This window comes from Oreochromis aureus, linkage group 8, assembly GCF_013358895.1.
Source record: "Oreochromis aureus strain Israel breed Guangdong linkage group 8, ZZ_aureus, whole genome shotgun sequence".
Classification (NCBI taxonomy): domain Eukaryota; kingdom Metazoa; phylum Chordata; class Actinopteri; order Cichliformes; family Cichlidae; genus Oreochromis; species Oreochromis aureus.
In genome coordinates, this window is record NC_052949.1 from 31,205,617 (window position 1) to 31,224,817 (window position 19,201).

At 41.2% G+C, this 19,201-nt stretch overlaps 1 protein-coding gene across 3 annotated transcripts in view; it reads left to right on the forward strand.

Annotated features, from left to right (window-relative positions):
* The window catches only part of rbfox3a (RNA binding fox-1 homolog 3a), a 194,624-nt gene that overhangs the window by 144,382 nt on the left and 31,041 nt on the right, over positions 1-19,201 (forward strand). For 2 of the 3 annotated variants that reach the window (XM_039616279.1, XM_039616280.1), the window contains 4 exons: positions 51-104; positions 12,589-12,721; positions 14,463-14,502; positions 14,713-14,777. In XM_039616279.1, coding sequence (XP_039472213.1) covers positions 51-104; positions 12,589-12,721; positions 14,463-14,502; positions 14,713-14,777 — 292 coding nt within the window. Of the gene's footprint in view, positions 1-50; positions 105-12,588; positions 12,722-14,462; positions 14,503-14,712; positions 14,778-15,043; positions 15,147-19,201 lie in introns of all 3 variants that reach the window. The other variant, XM_039616278.1, reaches the window with a different exon arrangement.

The following is a 19,201-nucleotide window of genomic DNA, read 5'->3' on the forward strand; positions in this document are numbered from 1 at the left end:
ACGTTTATCCTGTGTGTGCGGCTTTGCTTGCATGTGTGTCTCCTGTGCAGGCTGGAAGCTGAATCCAGTGGTTGGAGCCGTATATGGTCCTGAATTTTATGCAGGTAAAAGAAAAAAAATCATACAGAGATCAAGCTTATATATAGCACCAGCCACCGCTTTTTTAATGTATTTCCTTATGTGTTTTTTTAATGAATGCTGTATATGAACATCTACCTTCTCCACTAAATCAAATCTAAAGAGAAAACAAATTTTTGTTCCCATATATGCATGCCTAGCTGCATTCACTTAGTGTTGGTTTAGGTGTGTTTTATATCTTGCATGTGCAATCTGGTGTGTGTGTATGTGCACGTGTGTTTCACTCTTCCTTTAAGTTTTGGCTAACATACATATATATATATATATAAACCAGAGTTGCCTAGCAGCAGTGGTGGTTCTGATTCAGATACACAACCAGTCAAACGTTTTAGAACACCCCAGTTTTTCCATTTATTTATCACAATTCAAGTCATTCAAGTCCAATGAATAGCTTGAAATGGTACAAAGGTGGCGGTGTGGTTTCTGCAAAGAAAGTCAAGGTGTCAGTGAGCACAGTTTTCTTCAGCATCAAACACACTGAGAAACAAACTGTGACAGGAAGAGGTCTGGTAGACCGAAAGACACAACTGAATCAGAGGACAAGTTTCTGACAGTTAACAGCTTGTGTGATCGGCAGCTCACAGGACAACAGCTTCAAGCACAGCTTCATAGTGGTCGTAGTAAGAAAGTCTCAGTTTCTACTGTGAAGAGAAGACTTCGTGCTGCAGGTTTGACAGGACGAGTTGCAGCAAGAAAGGCAGATGTCAAAATAAGACAAAGAGGCTTGTCTGGGCCATGAAACACCAACACTGGACTACTGAAGACTGGTAGAAGGTATTATGTACTGATGGATCAAATTTGAAATCTTGGGTTCATCAAGCAGGATCTCTGTATGCCGTGTAGGTGAAAGGATGGTTCCACAGTGTGTGGCATCAAGTGTCAAACATGGAGGAGGAAGTGTGATGGTCTGGGGCTGTTTGCTGGATCCAGGGTCGGTGACTCGTACAGAGTGAGAGGCACCCTGAACCAAAACAGCTACCACAGCATTCTGCAGCTCCATGCAGCACCCTCTGGTATGGACCTAGTTGGTCAGGGGTTCATCCTACAGCAAGATAATGAGCCAAAACATAAGACCAAGCTGTGCCAGAACTACCTCAGGAAAAAAGAACAAGATGGTGAGCTTGAAAACATGGAGTGTCCAGCACAGTCTCCAGACTCAAACCCTGACCAGCTGGTTTGGGATGAACTGGACAGAAGAGTGAAAGCAAAGCAACCTACAAGGTCCACATTTATGGAAACTTCTGCTACAGATATGGGAGAATATTTGATTTCTATTGTAGACAGAATCCCACGGCTGTGTTCAGCCCTTATATCTGCCAAAGGAGGCTACTCTGATGAGTCAAAGCTTAGAGTACACTTTGGTCCATAAATTGATTCCATGATTTCTTTTTTAACTCCAACTGCTTCTTTGTACTATGCTTTCATATCAGAGTGCAATGAGACATTAAACTGCATAATATTCAATAAAAAACTGGAAAAGGTGAGGTGTTCTAAAACTTTTGACAGGTAGTGTACATCTCCTAGAAATAAATAAAAGATTTTCTAAAGTGATAGAAGAGTAGAATAGAATAGAACGTAATAGAATAGTTTTCTTATTATCCATGTACAACAAAATTGGGGGTGCTCCTCGCTGTGTGTGTTTCCTAGGGCTGCAACTATCGATACATTTAGTAAGTATTGAGTGTTCTATTAATTTTTCCATTGCAAAATCAGATAAGAAATTATTATTAATGAGCAATAATAAATATTCAAAAGAGGAAAAAAACGCAGGTCTTCACAGTAGATCACAGCAGATGGCCCCGCCCCTCCCTGAGCCTGGTTCTGCCGGAGGTTTCTTCCTGTTAAAAGGGAGTTTTTCCTTCCCACTGTCACCAAAGTGCTTGCTCATAGGGGGTCATATGATTGTTGGGTTTTTCGCTGTATGTATTATTGTAGGGTCTACCTTACAATATAAAGCGCCTTGAGGCGACTGTTGTTGTGATTTGGTGCTGTATAAATAAAATTGAATAGAAATACGTTTTCTTTCACTTTACATGACGTGAAGTGAATGGCTAATGGCTCCACCCTTTTTCTTTTTGTCCTGTGTGTAGACAGACTCCACAGTAAACTGTGGCAGAGTCATCATCACTGTTGCTGTTGTATTATCAGTCTTTTTGTTCAAAAAACTTGGGGCCACATGAGCTTAATGTTGGCATGCTTTTTATTTATAGTTGTGTTTCTATTGCAAGTCTGTTGTTAGTTGCAAATTCTCAAAATTACATGCTGATGACTCGGCACTACAGAGCCGTGTGTTAAACGAAGCATCACAGCAAAAAAATATGGCATTTTTTTACATTTTTTACAATCGAGTTATTCAGGATACATGATGAATCGTTACAGCCCTAGTGTTTGTGTAGAGATTGCTCTGCAGATCTGAGCTTGTTTTTTAAGTCTAAATTGATCTTAGTGTAAAATGTATTCATCAACGGACCACATTTGCATTTTGTTCTGCTAAATAACTTTAGAGAAAGACCACCACCCACCTCTGTCCCTATAATGCTCAATCTAGCCTTTCACCTACCCAACCAAATATCTTTCTGCAAGTTGTAGAAAAATAAATATATATAAAAAGTTTTATATTTCAGGGTCCACATTTTTTGGTTGATTCATTGATCTATGATGGATTCTCATAAAAGAAAACATACGATATAGATCTTTGAGAATAGGGAGTTGGTCTGGGTGAGAACCGCCTCCATTCTTGATTTGCAAGATGACAAAGTGTATAGGGGTGGTACAGCAATAGGCGTGGCTATAGCTGAAGTTGCTCAGTGCAGCCATCAAAGTGTGAATGTTTGTGAATGTTAAAAATGAAGGATTTAAGCATACAAAAAAGTGCTTGTATGAAAGGGTGAATGAGGCATGTTGTATTAAGCACTTTGAGTGCTCAAGCAGAGTAGTAAAACTCTATACAGTATAAGAACCAGTCAATGTATCATTTACCAAACTGGGTCATACAATTATCCCAAACACAAAAGCAAATCAAAGCCAGAGTGACTGAAGTAAAGAAAATAATCATGGACATTTATGACACTGGACTACTAGGGTTTATTAAAGGTGTGAGTGCTAACAAAAGTATCAGGACTGTACTCAAGTGTACAGCATTATACTCTTTGCTCATATTTAATGAAATGCTGCAAAACTGATCTGAATGCAGTCCACAGTGCAAAAGAACAATGACCCAAAGCGTAATGCAGGAAGACTCACAAACAAGCAGCAACTGAAACTGGCTGCAGTAAAAGCCTAGCATAGCATCTTCATGGGGGAAGTTCTTATTAAAATACTATAGATTGTGTATGATAGTGTGTGTGTGTGTGTGTGTGTGTGTGTGTGTGTGTGTGTGTGTGTGTGTGTGTGTGTGTGTGTGTGTGTGTGTTGACTTGGGTGTCTGTGGTTGTAATTGAGGCCTGACCTTCACCTTTGTAGGATGGTAATTTGAAGCCATTTGGTGTGAATTTTGTTGGGGGGGGGTTGCCAAATCTAACATGCAGATCATCAAAAAGATGTCTATGCAGACTGGTCAAGGCCCGCCCAGATTAACAATCACCACCAGTTGATGAAACTGTACTATGGGTGAAGAATGACAAATGGGTGGGGGGGAGGGAGGTGTTCAGAGGCAATGGGACAATGAAGGGCAGGAGTGTGGAGGTGAGAGTGGGGACTTCATGCATGTAGTGAAGGAGGGCATGCATGCTTGGACTAGAGTGAGGTGGAGATGAAGGCAGATGACGCTGCTACAACAGCCCCTAACTGAAGCAGCTATAAGCAGAAGAAGGACAAAAAGATCAGATCTCAGTAACTAATAACAATTACAGGATATTTTTTATATTTATCTTTTTTCAGTGACAATTTCCAGGACTGAAAAAATGAAGCCATCAAGAAAATGTCAAAATTTGCAGTTCATCTGTCGGTGATTTTAACATACACACTTGCTGTACGGATGACCCACTTGCTAAAGACTTCCTTGCTTTAACGGACTCTTTTAACCTGGCTCAGTGGGTTAATGACCCAACGCATGTTAAAGGACATACTTTGGACTTGGTTCTCTCATATGGTCTGGACATTTGTATCAAGGATATAAGTGACGCTGGGCTCTCGGATCATTTCCCAGTTATATTTGATACTGGCTTATGCACTAATGAACTACAACCTGCGGCTCCCCTTCGCCCGCTACGTGTAATTAATGCTGAAGTGGTGTCAAACTTCTCTATGTCTTTCTTGGATTCTGCATTTGTCACTCTTGACTGTTGTTCTTTTCGCTCGGTTGATGGCTGTGCTAATACCTTGTTATCGCTACTTTCTTCAATCCTTGATACTGTTGCCCCCATTAAAATGAAGCGCCCTAGAACCTACTCTCGCTGTTGGCTTAATGACACTACGCACGCTTTACATCGCGTGTGTCGGCGCGCTGAGAGAAGGTGGAAAAAAGATAAACTTCAGGTTTCCCACGGACTAGCCGCTTAAAATTCCAAAGTGCTGCTAAAACGGCCAAAGCGTCCTTCTTGTCTAAAATCATCCTGGCCAATGACCATAACCCCCGTATCTTATTTAAAATTTTTAACTCTGTGGTTAACCGTTCCCCGGACATGCCTTTAATTTATTCTCAGGCTCTTTGTGAGCGATTTCAAATTCACTTTTTAGATAAGATCACATCTCTTAGGTCCTCCCTTCCCCCTGTTTTATGTCCTCTCCCCATTCCTGAGTGCACTTCAACTTTCCACCAGTTTGAGCCTGTGTCTCTTTTGTCTCTTAAGCGGCTAGTTGTTCAAATGAATAACACCAATACTGTGCTTGACATTCTTCCATCTCGCATAGCTAAGGACTGTTTTGATGTAATTGGACCTAGTATCCTATTTCTTATGAACTTTTCCTTGCTCTCAGGCTGTGTTCCTTTGGCTTTTAAGCACGCTGTAGTCCACACGATTCTTAAAAAAAGAAACTCTGACTGTTATGACCTGTCAAACTACAGACCGATCTCTAAGCTTTCGTTCTTGTCCAAGATCCTGGAGAGACTAGTTCTCTCCCAACTCCAGGCGTACTTGGACACGAACAATATCGCTGAGAAATTTCAATCTGCCTTTAAGCCATTGCATAGCACTGAAACGGCGTTGGTTAGGGTTCTTAATGATATTCTTGTAATCACTGATACTGGACGCTCTATGGTCCTTGTTTTACTGGACCTCTCTTCGGCCTTTGATATGGTGGACCATAACATCTTATTACTAAGACTTGAGCACACTGTGGGTATTAGAGGCACTGCCCTCGACTGGTTTAAATCATACCTCGCTGATAGATCCTGTTCAGTTAACTTAGGCACCTTCTCCTCTTCCTCCGCTCCGGTCTGTTGTGGGGTGCCTCAAGGATCAGTTTTAGGCCCTATTCTCTTCTCATTGTATTTGCTCCCTCTAGGCGCAATCTTTGAAAAATACAATATCGCCTTCCACTGTTACGCCGATGACATACAGATCTATTTTGAACTTACTGACGACCTTGCTGTGTCCCTACACTACTTTCAAGAATGCATGCGGGAGGTCAAAGACTGGTTCCTGAGTAATTCTCTTGTGTTAAATAATAAGAAGGCTGAGATTGTGGTGTTCAGTAGTAAAATCCCTCGTGCCCGACTCTGTGCTGCCCTGGGTTCCTTTGCTAGCTTTTCTTGTGACTATTGTGACTATGTCAGTAACTTGGGTGTACTGCTGGATAGCTCGCTCAATCTCGATAAGCAGGTGTCTGCTGTAGTGAGATCTAGCTTCCACCAACTGCGCCTTATCTCTAAGGCTAGGCATTATGTTCCACATGAGGACCTGGAGAAGCTTATTCACGCTTTTGTGACCTCCAGGTTGGATTATTGTAACTCCTTGTACTACGGTCTTCCCTCTTCTCTTCTTCTTAGACTGCAAACAGTCCAAAATGCAGCAGCCCGCCTCTTGACTGGTACCAGGAAATTTTGCCCTATTACTCCTGTTCTAGCTAGCTTGCATTGGCTGCCCATAAAGTACCGTATTCAATTTAAAATATTACTCCTTACATTCAAAACTATTAATAAATTAGCGCCAAGTTATCTCAGTGAACTTCTCAAACCACATATTCCTGCTAGAACACTCAGATCTGCCACTCAACTACTTCTGACCCAACCCAGATCTCGACTGAAGTCCTGGGGTGACCGTGCGTTTGCTCTGGCTGCCCCGATACTGTGGAATACCCTTCCTCTCGACCTCCGCGCATCTGATTCCACTGCACTGTTCAAATCACGACTAAAAACCCACTTATTCAATCTTGCCTTTCCCTCTAGTTAATATTTCTTTTATGATTTTATATTATGCACTTTTATGCTCATTTAATTTCTTGTTTGCTCTGTACCTGTTGCTTTCCTATGTATCAGTGACAGCTACTTGCTTGCATACCTAGTACTTGCTTTGGTCCTATTTCTGTTATCTTCCTCCTACTCTCTATGTTACTTGTTAAGCACCTTGGCATACCCTTGGTTTTTAAGTGTGCTTTATAAATAAAATGTATTATTATTATTATATTATTATCTACCTGGTATCAGCTAAAGACCTATAGACTACATGCACAAGTGATGAAAATAACAACCTGGTAAAACAACGATAATAAAAATAATAAACATTTTCAGTTAACAACTGTCTAACAGGTATGTTAGAAAAGAAAGAATAACCTCAAGAGAAAAACAAAAACACTAGAAAAACAAAACTAGCAGTCTGTGCTCGAATAATCCTGACATAGAGAGCGGAGAGAAAAACTCAACGAAACAAGAGTGAAGCTTAATTCTATTCTATTGCAGACATGGACACAGATCCAACGCCTTCTGTCTTATACTTCTTTGAAGTCTCCCTCCTGGGTGCAGCGATGGTGAAGTGAAATTTAAATCTTCTGCTGACAAATCTACATGGCCCAAAGCACATAGGCAGGCACTCAAACATCCATAAGGAACCAAAAATTCAATGCAACTCAGGTCAATTTTATTTATATAAAACTGATTTGAATCAAATGACAACAACAGTCACCTCGAGGCGCTTTATATCATTAGATAAGGATACAACAACAACAGAGAGAAAACCCCAACAATCAAACCACCCCCTTTGAGCCAGCATGGGAAGAAACCTCCAGCAGAACCAGGCTCTAGGAGGTGCAGCCATCTGCTGTGATTGGTTGGGGGTGATGGAAATTCAAACTAGTAATAATCAAAAAGCTTAAGGGCAACACCGAAGCTAAACAGAAAGCATTTAATAATACACATCGACCAAAATCATGAAGCAACTCAAAACGCCTGAGACCAGGGAGGATGCTTTTATAACTCATACATTTATTTACTATTTAGGCTTAAAATAAAGGCTGGGCTGCAGACAGGTGTCCTCACATTTGACTAGAACAGGTGTGTCAAACACAAGGCCTGGGGGCCAGAATCGGCCCGGCAAAGACATTTTAACTGAATTTTACAGCATTTCCTGTTGATAAAGATCTTCACCATTGCATGTATTACATATTACATCAAAGTGATTAAGTAAAAACTAAACAACAGCAATGGTAAAACACAGTGTAAAAATGGAAACATTTCTATCTACTACAGAAGTTTCTAGTTTTTTTACAGTGGGCCTATAGGGGGGGACTTTTTTTGGGGAGTGAACTACCAGAACGTTTTCTGTAATTTGACATTTATTTATTTGTGTTGACAGATTTGCTGCATTTACTACAGCAGCATTTTTTCCTTAAATTGAATTAAATCTTTACACTGGCAGAAAGGGGAGTTTCGCTGGTTTATCCCACTAAACTGGGTGGCCCACAATGTAAATGACTTTGACATCACTGCTCTATAATACTTTGGTATGCAGAAGAGCAGAGAGAAACATGTGTACCAGCCTTTTTTGTATACACTATCTACGTTAGTAAATCAAGAAAATTCAAAGCCAACAGTTGTATGGAATCTCCATATAATCTGCATACTATCTGCATATTACACCACCCCTTTTTCTCTATATAAGGAAACATGTTTACCTCCAGGTGAAGCACAGAGAGTGTTGACTATGTTGCAAGAGAGAAGCCTGCACCTTTAAGACAAGAAATAAGGAGAAAGTCTGATTAGAAAATTAAATAATAGTCTGCGGTCCAAAGAAGAGGCTGAAATAATGGAAATGCTAAATATGATGTCCCTGAGACAGTCACTGTGGCGCAACTGGAAAAAGAGTTTGTCTTCTACCTGTTTTCTTCTTTTTCTTGTAGTCTGTTCTGTTTCATATTAGCTTTGACTGCAAAGTCCATGTAGCCTCATCTGTCAGCCCCACATGAAAAACTCACTCCAACGAGAAGAAAAAGAAAACATTTCTCCAGCATAGATGCAAGCACTCTTAGTGACGACATCCAGCAATGACAGAATACGTTTAAATTGATAAAATTAGGTCGGTGGACGCAGAGCACCATTCTGTCATGGTGAAGAGAGAACTGAGCGTAACAGCAAAGTTTTCGGTGTCCCTCGGATACGCTGGAGGATGTTACTGGAGCCGTAGTGAAGTGGTTAAAATAGAAGCTTTTAAAAAACTTCAAATATTTCTCAGAGTGCTCTGACACCAAATCTAAAAGCAGGCCAGTTTCTAAAATGAGTTGTACTTCAGTTTCTTGAAGACTAACTGAAACTGACCTCACGGCCCTTTAATAGTCAGTGGTGCCAGTTTCAGTCATGATGCAAAAGTACTGTTTATAAGGTTGGACATTTTGGACAATTTCGTGTTAGGCCTTTCCTGCTTCAACATGACTGCACACAAAACATCCATAGAGACATGGATGATCAAGTTTGGTATGGAAGAACTTGACTGACCTGGACAACCTAATAGAACACCTTTGGCATGAATTAGATTGGAAACTGCCAGGCCATCTTCTCCACCGCCAGTGTCTGACCTCAGAAATGCGCTTCTGGAAAAATGATTAGAAATTCCCATAAACACAGTCTTAACTCTTGTAAAAAGCCTTCATAGAAGAGTTGAAGCTGTTATAGCTCCAAAGGGTGGTCCGAAATCATATCAAACCATGTGGCTTATGAATGGGATCTATCTTAAGTTCATATGTGTGTGAGAGATACAACATGAATGCCTAGAAGAAATGAAACCACAGAACTCATGAAAGAATTACAGAAAGCAATAAACCTGTTTAAAAACAAAACAGTCCCACCTACAGATGGACACAGCACGAGGTTTTAATTCAGCTTTACTGCACACCACCTTACCTGGTTCAAGACTATATTTGTCTACCTGTTGGGTAAAATTTGTGACTAAGTAAAGATTAATTGCATTAATGTTATGTACAGTAATTTACAGATTACTTTGAGAAAACGTTTATGGCTCTCCACATAAATTCAGTTTAGAGAGAGAAACTCTAAGTACTCTTGTTTCAGCCGTGAATTGTTCCACCTTTGGCCCAAAAGGTTAGACAAGACACTCCAACTTATTTATGTATGTATTTATTTATTTATTTATTTATGCCTATTTACATATATCATGGACTAGCATTGTATGAAGGGTTCTCATAGTGGCAGTCATAAATGCATCCCATGTGTTTGCACTGACATCTTGTGGTCACACAGATAAATGATGGAATATGATAAAGAAGGGCCTGTGTGTGTTTGCTGGACTACACACATTGCTTGTTTTATTTATTAATTTTTTTATAACATTTGTCCCACATATCCAGTCCTTTAGCTTTTTTAAAACAATCACTTTGTGCTTTAGTTGATGGATTCTGCAGATGTTCTTGTAATACATTCCAAATAAAACAAAAGGCAAAAGGGGAACTAATTAGAAAAAGGGAAAGTGGAAAACACAAAGATCCACTGGCTTACAGAATTGTCACTTCCTTGGCCCTTTCCCTTTCCTAACACATGTTTTAGCACTTTTTAAAATAGAATCCCCAAAACAGACATCTTCTCAATCTTGAACTCCTTCAAATTTGTCATCTAAGGAGCTTGGAAAGAAAAGCATCAGGAGAGTCTTCTCCAAGCACAATATTCCAGTGCACTTCAGACCTAGCTTCACCCGCAGATAAAAAGACAAAACTCACAAACACAAGCTTAGCAACATAGTGTATGTGGTGGAGTGCACTGAGGAGTGCTTAGACCTCCACATTGGAGAAACCAAACAGCCACTCCATAAACACATGGCCCAACATAGAAGAGCCACCTCAACAGGACAAGACTTGGCTGTACATCTGCATCTAAAGGTCAGAGGTCACTCTTTCGAGGATGCCAATGTTCACATTTTGGACAGAGAAGACAGGTGGTTAGAAAATGGAGTGAAAGAAGGCATTTATCTCCACTGTGAATGGCCATCTTTGAACAGAGGCGGGGCTTACGACATCAAATATCTACCACCTAAAATGCAGTTTTGAAAGCCCTTCAACCTCCACTCACATCTTGCATCAGGTGACCTCAAAAGGCCAGATGATAGGGTGAATGACAGTGGGGAATGACAGGTATGGTATGGGTACAGGTATGATTCAATGCAGAGAGGTCTATTAACACATAGTGAGTGAGAAAGGTGACTGGAAAGGAAAAACGCAATGCATCATGGGAATCCCCGGCAGCCTACGTCTATTGCAGCATAACTAAGGGAGGATTCAGGGTCACCTGGTCCAGCCTTAACTATATGCTTTAGCAAAAAGGAAAGTTTGAAGCCTAATCTTGAAAGTAGAGATAGTGTCTGTCTCCTGAATCCAAACTGGAAGCTGGTTCCACAGAAGAGGGGCCTGAAAACTGAAGGCTCTGCCTCCCATTCTACTTTTAAATACTCTAGGAACAACAAGTAGGCCTGCAGAGCGAGAGCGAAGTGCTCTAATAGGGTGATATGGTACTACAAGGTCATTAAGATAAGATGGGGCCTGATTATTTAAGACCTTGTATGTGAGGAGCAGGATTTTGAATTCAATTCTGGATTTAACAGGAAGCCAGTGAAGGGAAGCCAAAACAGGAGAAATCTGCTCTCTCTTTCTAGTCCCTGTCAGGACTCTTGCTGCAGCATTTTGGATTAGCTGAAGACTTTTCAGTGAGTTTTTAGGACATCCTGATAATAATGAATTACAGTAGTCCAGCCTGGAAGTAATAAATGCATGAACTAGTTTTTCAGCATCACTCTGAGACAGGATATTTCTAACTTTAGAGATGTTGTGCAAATGGAAGAAAGCAGTCTGACATATTTGTTTAATATGTGCGTTGAAGGACATGTCCTGGTCAAAAATGACTCCAAGGTTCCTCACAGTGTTACTGGAGGCCAAGGTAATGCCATCCAGAGTAAGAATCTGCTTAGATACCATATTTCTAAGATTTTCAGGGCCGAGTACAATAACCTCAGTTTTAAGTAACACTTTAAGTTCTGCCACCTTAAAGGCCTGTGCTATGTAGACAACTAATAGGGACTGAATGTTTAAGACTGAAGCAGATCTCTTTGTAGGAATGGGGTCTAAAAGACACGTTGATAGTTTGGAGGATGTAATTGGTGAAATTAACTCAGAAAGATCAATTGGAGGAAAGGAGTTAAATAAATATAAGTGGTACTGAAAGCAGCTGTACATAATGTTACATTTCTCCTTTTCTCCTTCCAGTGTAAGCACTCCTCACAAACACACATTCCTCTGCAGATGATCAGTTAGCTGTTTTACATCAACTCTTCCAAGAATGTTGTATATGTAATGATACATCTTTGAGATTCTTATAAGTAATGTTTTCTCTAATGGTTAAAACTTCATTTTTGAAGTAATTCAGAAAGTCTTTACTACTTAAGGTTATAGGAATACTTGGTTCAACAAACCTCTAAGTCTTTGTTCTTATTGTCATCAGTTAAGGATGAATAGTAAGATGTGTTAGCTTTATGAAAAGCTTTTTATAGAACAGCAAACTCTTTCTCTAGGCTAAATAAACATCTTTTAAATTAGTGAGATGCCATTTCCTTTCCGAGCTATCTGCTTTAATTTCTGTGTTTGTGAGCTTTACCAGAGAGACAAGCACTTGTGATTTTTTGCTTTCTTTTGCAGAGGAGCCACAGTATCCAGGGTCGTACGCAGTGAGGAAGCAAAACTATAATAGAGATATTCAACCTTTCTGGAAGTAGACGTAGTAGCTGCTCTGTACTGTGTTGGCACATGGCATTCAAGAAATTAACAGCAGAGGAATTACACCCTTAAAAGTAGTTACAGCACTTTTCCAAAAAACATCTACTGTAATGACATTTGTTCCTCACTGTGTAACACTTTATGCTAAATTTAAATGTTATTGATCAGACAAAAGAAGGTTTTCAGGGAAAACGGTAAAATGTTCAAATTCTATGCCATATTTCAGATCAAGATCCAGGATGTAAGTAAAGTGGTTATATTTTCAGTGAAGCCAACTGAGTCTATGGTTTTATGTATCTTTGTCAGTGGCAGGTTTTCCATACCCCAGTGCAGGAGCAGCTGTTGCCTATAGAGGGGCTCATTTGAGAGGGAGGGGCCGCGCCATCTACAACACGTTCCGTGCTGCACCTCCGCCTCCACCTATCCCCACCTATGGAACGTGAGTTTTTGCTAACATACAAAGACATTGATATGATAACAGGTAGTGGAAAACAAAAACACCTTGTAATAGAGCAGAAAATTTCTAGACTGTTTTTGTGTGTTTCAAAAGAATGTTTTACACAGAATAAGTTAATAGTGTTAAATAAAGGAGTCATAAGAAGAAATAAAGGTCAGGAAGGCAGCAGGAGATGAATGGCTGAATGGTGCAGGCTGATCATATCCACTGAATAAATTATTTACACCTCTGTGGTACATGCACTGCTCCAAAAATTATAGTTTTGCTCCAAAAATTATAATTTTAATCAGAGTCAGTTCTGGGATATTGATGTGGTCAGTTAAGGACCAGTGTGGATTGTTAATCTGTTTCTGCTGCTCTGGTGTTAATGAAGTTTGTAGCAGGTACATGAGAGTAGCAACAATGAAACAACTCCCCAAAACAGGAGTGGTTTTACAGGTGCAGACCCTGGATATTTGTTCCTTTCTCATCGTTTCTGTTTTTTTAACTAGTTTTGTATTTGACTCGGTCAGTGTCAATACTGGGAGCATAAGGCGATACCTGGACCATGTAGAGGTTCTACAGGTAATCCACTCCTTCAGGATGACACATCAATACATGGCATTGCCAGAAGGTTTGCTGTGTGTGTGGCCCGGTTTGCCATCCTTGGCATCTCTGTGGGGGGTGGTATGCTATGTTGGGCTGGGTACCTATGTTGTTTCCTATGTTGAGGTAAGGGGACTCTTCTTCATGTGTTGTCTCTTGGCTCTGGGTGGGAAGGGAATAAGAACCGATAGAGAGATCCTGCCAGTTCTTTCCAAGCTGGCTTTCTGGCTCCTCTTTTCCTTCTTTTCTCTTTTCCATGCATCGTGCTGGCTGCTGCAGTCCTGGGGTGTACTCCCTGCCTTCAGGTTGGCACCTTTTGCGGCTGGTCCTCTTGCGCCTTACGGGGTGGGCCAAGGTGCCTGGGTTGTGCTGCGTTCTGGGCCCTTCTCTCTGGGTGCCCTTACCACATCTGTGGGGCCAGGATGTGTTGCTTGTGCTGCACTGCACAATGTCTTAAAGACATAAAGACCTGGATGGTCTTTATGTAAGACTGCTTTCCTCCATTCGTGCAACATCTCTAAAATTAGAAATATCCTGTCTCAGAGTGATGCTGAAAAACTAGTTCATGCATTTATTACTTCCAGGCTGGACTACTGTAATTCATTATTATCAGGAAGTCCTAAAAACTCTCTGAAAAGCCTTCAGTTAATCTAAACCCTGTGATTGTTGTTGATGATGTGCATACATTTCTTCATCAAAGTTTAATCACAATTATGCATATTTGAAAGGTTCAGTGGACTTCATTGGCTTCCATCCTATTTGACTCCAGTAATCAACTTTGGGATGTATGAATATCTGCACAAATTATGTGAAGCAATCAGAAAGTGGAATCTCAAAAGAAGGCTCTTTGTAAGCCCATGCCACCAAAATGAGGCTGCTTAGAGCCCAACAGGAGGTCGTGTCCAGAACAGTGATCCTAATGAAGTCCTTGTGAGTATTGTTTGCTCAAGGAGAATATCAGGAAATTTAATTACCTTTAATGTCAGTGAACATTTACAAGATTTTGTCAGAAATGACAGATCATCTATGATGTCATTTAGTTGGGACATTTTTCAGTATGAAAAGCCCTGTCACCCTGTCAGTTCTGTATATTTCAATGTTAAATATATGCTTAATATTTGATATTCTATGTCAACAGCGTGGTCTACCAGGATGGATTTTATGGGGCAGAAATATATGTAAGTCAAAGCCCAATGATATGCGTTTATATTTCATTTTTGTGTAGTTGTTCGTTGTGATCTATCAAAAATGCAAGATTGATTTTTGAGCATTTCTTCTAATAATGACCAACTGGCCAAGACAGTAGTCTGGGTTTGATGCTGAATTTTGAAGATAATCTCTTTTAATCTGTAATGAGAGTGTTTTGAAATTGTTCTGTTTCTCTTCAGGGAGGATATGCAGCCTACAGATATGCACAGCCAGCTGGTACTGCTGCAGCTGCTTATAGTGACAGGTACAATACTTTCTCTTCAATTTCTGAAGCCTTCTTGAAAAAAATTTCTCACAGTTAGAAAAACACTGGTAGAATCATCTTATCCTATTTCTTACTTTATCTGGTATGCTTTCATATCATCATTTGTATGCTCATATGAAAAAGAACATTTCATACAATTCCATAGAGTCCTGCAAAAAACTAAGCATAGCCCATGTTTCTTATGGTTATGGTTTTCTGTATGCCTTTATCTCTCTTTTACAACATTGCTTGCAACATTTCCACAGATCTCTTAAGATCCTGCCAGAGCAAAGACCAAACCGTCCAAGGTCTGGACTTGGACTGACTTTTGGCTCACAATCTTCAAGACTTTCTGAAATCTCATATACCGTACTTATTTGTTTATTGTTGTAGGATTTTTACCTTACAACATAAAGTGTGTCTCGGGAACTGTTGTTGTGATTTGGCAGTATATAAATAAAAGTGAATTGAACTGAAAATTAGATTACTCCTAATGTCTTACAGTTCAGGATCCTGTTTTTTTTCTCAGGTTTGATGATTCCTGTAGAACGTGAGTAGTGTTGTTTAATAATGGGGGTTTCCATACATGGTCGAAGCGAATAGTGCACTGTGCATGCAGTGGGAATGTCTATCACAGGACCGGGTTCCCAACCCTGAAGTCGAGCTGCTTGCATGTAATGTCGCCACTGTCATACACAGTAAAACCTATAAGGAATCATAAACCCAGCATCTTTACTAAACATCAAACATGATGTCAGAAGTTGTGGTTTGGTCATGTGCTAAAAAGCTGCCAACGAAGCGGTAAACGTTTTCTCAGCCCTTTAAAGACATAGCAAGCAAGCAGCTAGCGTTGTTCAGCTGTCATAGCAAAGGCTATTAAACATCAATGACCATGTGGAAGGATTCTGTAGACCAGAACCATTGATGTTTAATGGAAACATTGCCAAGAAGTGACGCGTGTACGAGCAAGAATACGATATATTCATGGCCGCTTCTCATTCAGATAAGGATTCCCGAACTAGAGCGTTCATCCTACTAAACCTGGCTGGCTCCGAAGCATCCAGAGAGCATATGTCTGATTAGTGACCAGAGCAGAATCGAGAGAAGAGCCGGAATTCCTCAAACGTAAATTCTGTGAACTGTCCAATCATCAAACAAACATAACTGTGGAAAGACACAAGATTAACACCAGAAACCAACGACCAGATGAAACAATAGAGTCTTATGTCTTATGTGAGCCACTTAAAAAATAAGGCAGATAATTGTCTAAGGAGCTTGGAAAGAAGAGTGTCTGGACTTCTCTAAGTTGCTTGAAGACGTTTCACCTCTCATCCGAGAAGCTTCTTCAGTTCTAAGGGTCAAATGGCCGAGAGTCCCAGATTTAAACCCAGTGGGAGTTTCCCCCCAAAGAGGGACAAAGGACCCCCTGATGATCCTCTACCTAATCACATGAGCCAAGGTGTGAAAGCGGGTGTGGGTCCCAATCAGCCAGGGTTTCAGGTGAGCTCATTGTGAAACCTGGCCCCAACCTATCATGTGATTTCCTGAGGTCAGATGGCCCAGGATGTGAGTGGGCGTTAAGGCGTCTGGGAAGGTATCTCAAAACTGGATTATAGATGGCAGACAGTTGGTGTCGTAAACCACCGCCTCTGTTCAAAGATGGTCGCTCACAGTGGACATAGATGGCCTCTTTCACTCCTCTTTCAAACCATCTGTCCTCTCTGTCCAAAATGTGAACGTTGGCATCCTCGAAAGAGTGACCTTTGGCCTTTAGATGCAGATGGACTGCTGAGTCTTGTCCCGTGGAGGTGGCTCTTCTAAGGCAGATAATTGCAGATTTGGCCATTTTAAAGACGAGCTCATCAGAGACTCGTTTGTGGACTAACTAGTGACAGCATGAGAAAGCAACTACTGCATGACAGTGACTTAACCTTAAGCAAAGGAATCGAAATGAGTTAAATATTCAAGCAGACTGATCAACATACAAAAGCTCCAGCAGCCCCAAAACAAACGACAGCAAAGGTGGATAGTTTCATCACAAAATAAGTGCAACACGATCAGAACAGAGTCCTGCACATGTAATCACTAACTGCAACAACTGTGGAGGTGGCCAAGAGAGATAAATGCCCAGCATATGGCCAGCAATGTCATAAATGCCAAAAATGGAATCACTTCCAGAAATGCTGCAAGTCATCACAAACAAGGGGATTTAAAAAGAGATCCATAAACGACATTGAGATGCAAGCACCCAGCAGTGATGAGGAAATGTTCTTTGTGAATGGGGTCAATATAGACACTCTGAATCCCTGTTTTCTGCATAGGAATGACGTATTCACCACTTTGCATATCAGTGGAAAACCAATAGAGCTGTCGCCAAATGTAATGTCATGCCAGCCGACTTTTTTGCACAACTGAAACAAAACAGAAGACTCAGAAAACCAAACTGGTGGCATATAAAGGTGAGGAAATTCAAACAGCTGGCACAGCTACACTTTCATGCCACTCTGCAGGCAAGGAATACCCTCTGTAATTCTTTGTAGTGAAATGAGTCAACGACATAATCATTGGTGGAAGAGATATGAACAGAATCTCAGAAAGGAACTCGAGCGTGCGAGGGAAGTCAAACTGAGACTGAACCCCCTAAAGTCCAAATTCCAACTTAAAGAACTTTGTTATGTTGGACATGTATTCACAAGCAAGGGCCTCAAGCCTGATCCAGATAAGACCAAAGCAATTAATGAGATGTCCATACCAGAAATGTCACAGCCATCTAGTGTTTCTTAGGGATGATCAACTTTTTAGGAAAGTTCATTCCCAGAGTGACCTCTCAGCCCTATTTCATGAGCTAACACACAAAGACATTCAGTGGTGCTGGCTAAAGCAGCAACAAAATGCATTCAGTGCTTTAAAGAAGAGGCGGTCCATCGGCGATCGTGGCTCAAGAGTTGGGAGGTCGCCTTGTAATCGGAAGGTTGCCGGTTCGAGCCCCAGCTTGGACAGTCTCGGTCGTTGTGTCCTTGTGTCCAAGACACTTCACCCATTGCCTACTGGTGGTGGTCAGAGGGCCCGGTAGCGCGAGTGTCCGGCAGCCTCACCTCTGTCAGTGCGCCCCAGGGTGGCTGTGGCTACAATGTAGCTGCCATCACCAGTGTGTGAATGGGTGGATGACTGGATGTGTCAAGCACTTTGGGGTCCTTAGGGACTAGTAAAGCGCTATACAAATACAGGCCATTTACCACTCTCTACTATGATGTCCAGAAATCCGTCACACTTACATGTGATCCCTCACAGTACCGGCTTGGAGCTGCGTGCCTTCAGGAAGGTGCTCCGATCACCTACTCCTCTTGTACACAGACTGAGATCCGCACAGCAAAAAAGAGCTTCTTCCTGTTGTCTTTGCATGTTCCAAATTCAATGATTATATCTGTGGAAAGCAGATCCAGATCAAAATTTATCATCAGCCATTAGTCACAATCCCACATATTCTAAATAAAACAATGCTTTCTACAGCCGACCTTTACATAGAGGAAATGGAAACTAAAGCTCTTGGCTTTTTCCAAAGGATAGCACGCAGCCACTGGTACAGATATGTGGATGACACAGTCTGAATCAAAACCTTTCACCAAACATGTTAGCTCAGTGGACAGAAACATACAGTTCACCAAGGAAGATACAAAGGATAATAGTTTGCTGTTTCTGGACTGTGCTGTGCGCACTGAGGATGGAAACCTCGGCATTGAAGTTTACTGGAAACCCACACACAGACCAGTACCTTATTTGACTCCCACCACCATCTGGAACACAGATGCGGGGTGATCAAGGCCCTTGTGTGGAAATTTTAACACTAACCTGCAACACACCCAATGAGCATTTTGAAGAGGGTGTCTGACATTTGGCCACCGCCCTAACATCTTTACATACACAGACAAAGAACATTCCACAAACTCTTACATGTTGGGTTTCCGGTTCCACCCTCTCTCGCGATGGCCGCATAGAGACACCAGTCCTCCGATAAAGAAAGCAATATATCCTGCAAATTGAGATTCAAAATCTGCTCGATGGTAAAGACACTCCAAAAGCAGGATAGCAATGGAAACAAGGGGAAAAAGCAAGAAAAACCTAACGCAATTGAACGAAATGGATGACGACTCACGGGGTCCGCTGGGCGGTGGCTATGCTAAGGACAACACGAGGCAGACACCCAGCGAACCCACTAGGGTAAATATGGAGATAATCTTGCAAGAAATTCAAGAATTCCGAAAGGAGAACAACACTCAGCTGGAAGACATAAAAGGCGAAATTCATAAGAGTAACAGGAGAATCGGAGAGGTGGAAAACCGCATTTAAGCTGCCGAAACCAGAGTTCAAATACTGAAACAGGTGTTGAAACACGTCAAAGCTCAAGCTCAACACGATGAGAAACT